The following is a 1,794-nucleotide window of genomic DNA, read 5'->3' on the forward strand; positions in this document are numbered from 1 at the left end:
CAGCGAATCCTAGCAGCATACCTTCCAGGCCACTCCGTCCTTGTACACACTAGGAAGAAAGAACAAGCTGAACAGGTGGGACAGGCACTTGGAAGGTGTGGAACTTCGTGGAGAGAGGGTTCCTATCCGTGGGACTGCATCAGTGGGGTGAAGCAAGTCTGGCCCTACCACTACAGCCATTCTGCAGCAGCTGGACCCGGGATGAGTTAATGATACCTGCCGAACCAGTGGAGGGCTTCAGCCTCAAGCCGGCAGAGAGGGGGCGGCGCTGAGCAGTCGCAGGTCTGGAGGGAGGGCGGAGAGCTACAAAGGCAGCGGTGCTGGGGGTGGAGCACTGGAGGCTGCAAGGACCTGGGAGCCCTAGGGCGGGGCTGCGGACAGCGTGGGGTGGCGTGGCTCGGCACAGTGAGCTGGCTCTGCAGCAGGTGAGCAGCTGAGCCAGGCCAATGGCGGTGACTGCGGCCCTCTCTGCTGCTGCTGCGGCGGCGGCCCTGTCTGGCCTGGCACTGCGACTGTCCCGTTGGGCTGTGACGCGCAGCTCCTACGGTGCCTTCTGCAAAGGGGCTCACCGCACGCTGCTCACCTTCTTCGACCTGGCCTGGCGCCCTGCGCGTGAACTTCCCCTATCTGCATGGTGGCCTGTGATGCTCAACGTCCGCCTGCAGGTGCGGATCGAGTGAGCAAACGCTCCCCGCCGCGGCGGTGGAGAGGGCCATCCGTGCCTTCCGCGCCATCCTGGCGGCCACGGTAAGGACAGCGGGGCAGCACGGTGCCTCGGAGACTCGGCGGGGGCAGGCGGCACGGTCAGGGCCCCTCCATTTTAGGCCCCTGCTCGAGTTTAAGGAACCGCATCCCACACCGCAAAAACCTTCACAGCCCAGTCCTTCTCTGCATCCAGAATCACCAGAGTCATAAACCCGTTGTCCCCCATTGGCAGAAAAGCCTGGAGAGCCAAAAAGAAGGATGCTACCACAGGATTCTGATTTACCAGGCCCTGAGCCTGGAAGGTAAAGTGACCAGTTGTCAGATGGGGGCAGATGGGTATGAGGTCATGGCATCTGGTCTGGGAAACAAAGAATAGAGCTGGCACATCTGCCACTAGCCAAGCTGGGAAAGTAAAAAGGTAGGCGAGGCTCTTCACAACTTCTGGTAGTGGATTTTGATAGGGTGAGAGGCATGGCATCTCGGAGGGTCAGCTAAAAGGTAGTGTGATTCCCTTGAGGGGCTGGAAGGAAGGTCACCAGTGCACACAGGGAGCCCTCCCACCCACCTTCCAGGCATCCAACCTTTTGTGCAGAGGACCTATGAGATGTCACCGAACCTGACAGGAACAGGGTTGGGCCAGTGAGCTCCCAGGAAGGCCCTAGACAGCAAAAGATTTATCCATCCATCCAAGTCAGGTGAGCATAAAATAAACAGTTCTTTTTTGAACCAACTGCAGGCCTGTCCCTTTCTTGGCGGATTTTCCAAGGATACTCTTCTGTAGGTGCACAGTTCTTCCCAAATTGCTTCCAGCACCTGGGGGATGGGGCAGGGACTGACCCAGCCACTTATTCCTAACCGGCCTGAGGGCATCTTGAGACTCTGCATCTGCAGACAGGGAAGAACAGGAAATAGTTGGTTCTAGCCATCTCTTTTCCACAAGTTGCTTTTCTCCCATCTTCCCTTGTTCACCCAGGCTCCTTGAAGTATGCAGGGACACCCCAGAGACCCACAAGCTCATCTACCAACCATGACCTGCATGGCTATCAGGCAATACAGGATCTGGAGACGTGAAGGACCCCAGAAGCAGGC

General features: G+C 58.1%; 1 protein-coding gene across 1 annotated transcript; it reads left to right on the top strand.

Moving 5' to 3' along the window:
- Positions 1 to 306: 306 nt before the first annotated feature.
- On the top strand, positions 307 to 697 carry LOC116889147 (small integral membrane protein 10-like protein 2A). The gene has a single exon (XM_032890315.1). The coding sequence runs from the start codon at positions 447 to 449 to the stop codon at positions 678 to 680; it is 234 nt and encodes a 77-aa protein (XP_032746206.1). The 5' UTR covers positions 307 to 446; the 3' UTR covers positions 681 to 697.
- The last annotated feature ends 1,097 nt before the right edge of the window (positions 698 to 1,794 follow it).

The sequence above is a fragment of the Rattus rattus genome, chromosome X, assembly GCF_011064425.1.
Source record: "Rattus rattus isolate New Zealand chromosome X, Rrattus_CSIRO_v1, whole genome shotgun sequence".
Lineage (NCBI taxonomy): Eukaryota > Metazoa > Chordata > Mammalia > Rodentia > Muridae > Rattus > Rattus rattus.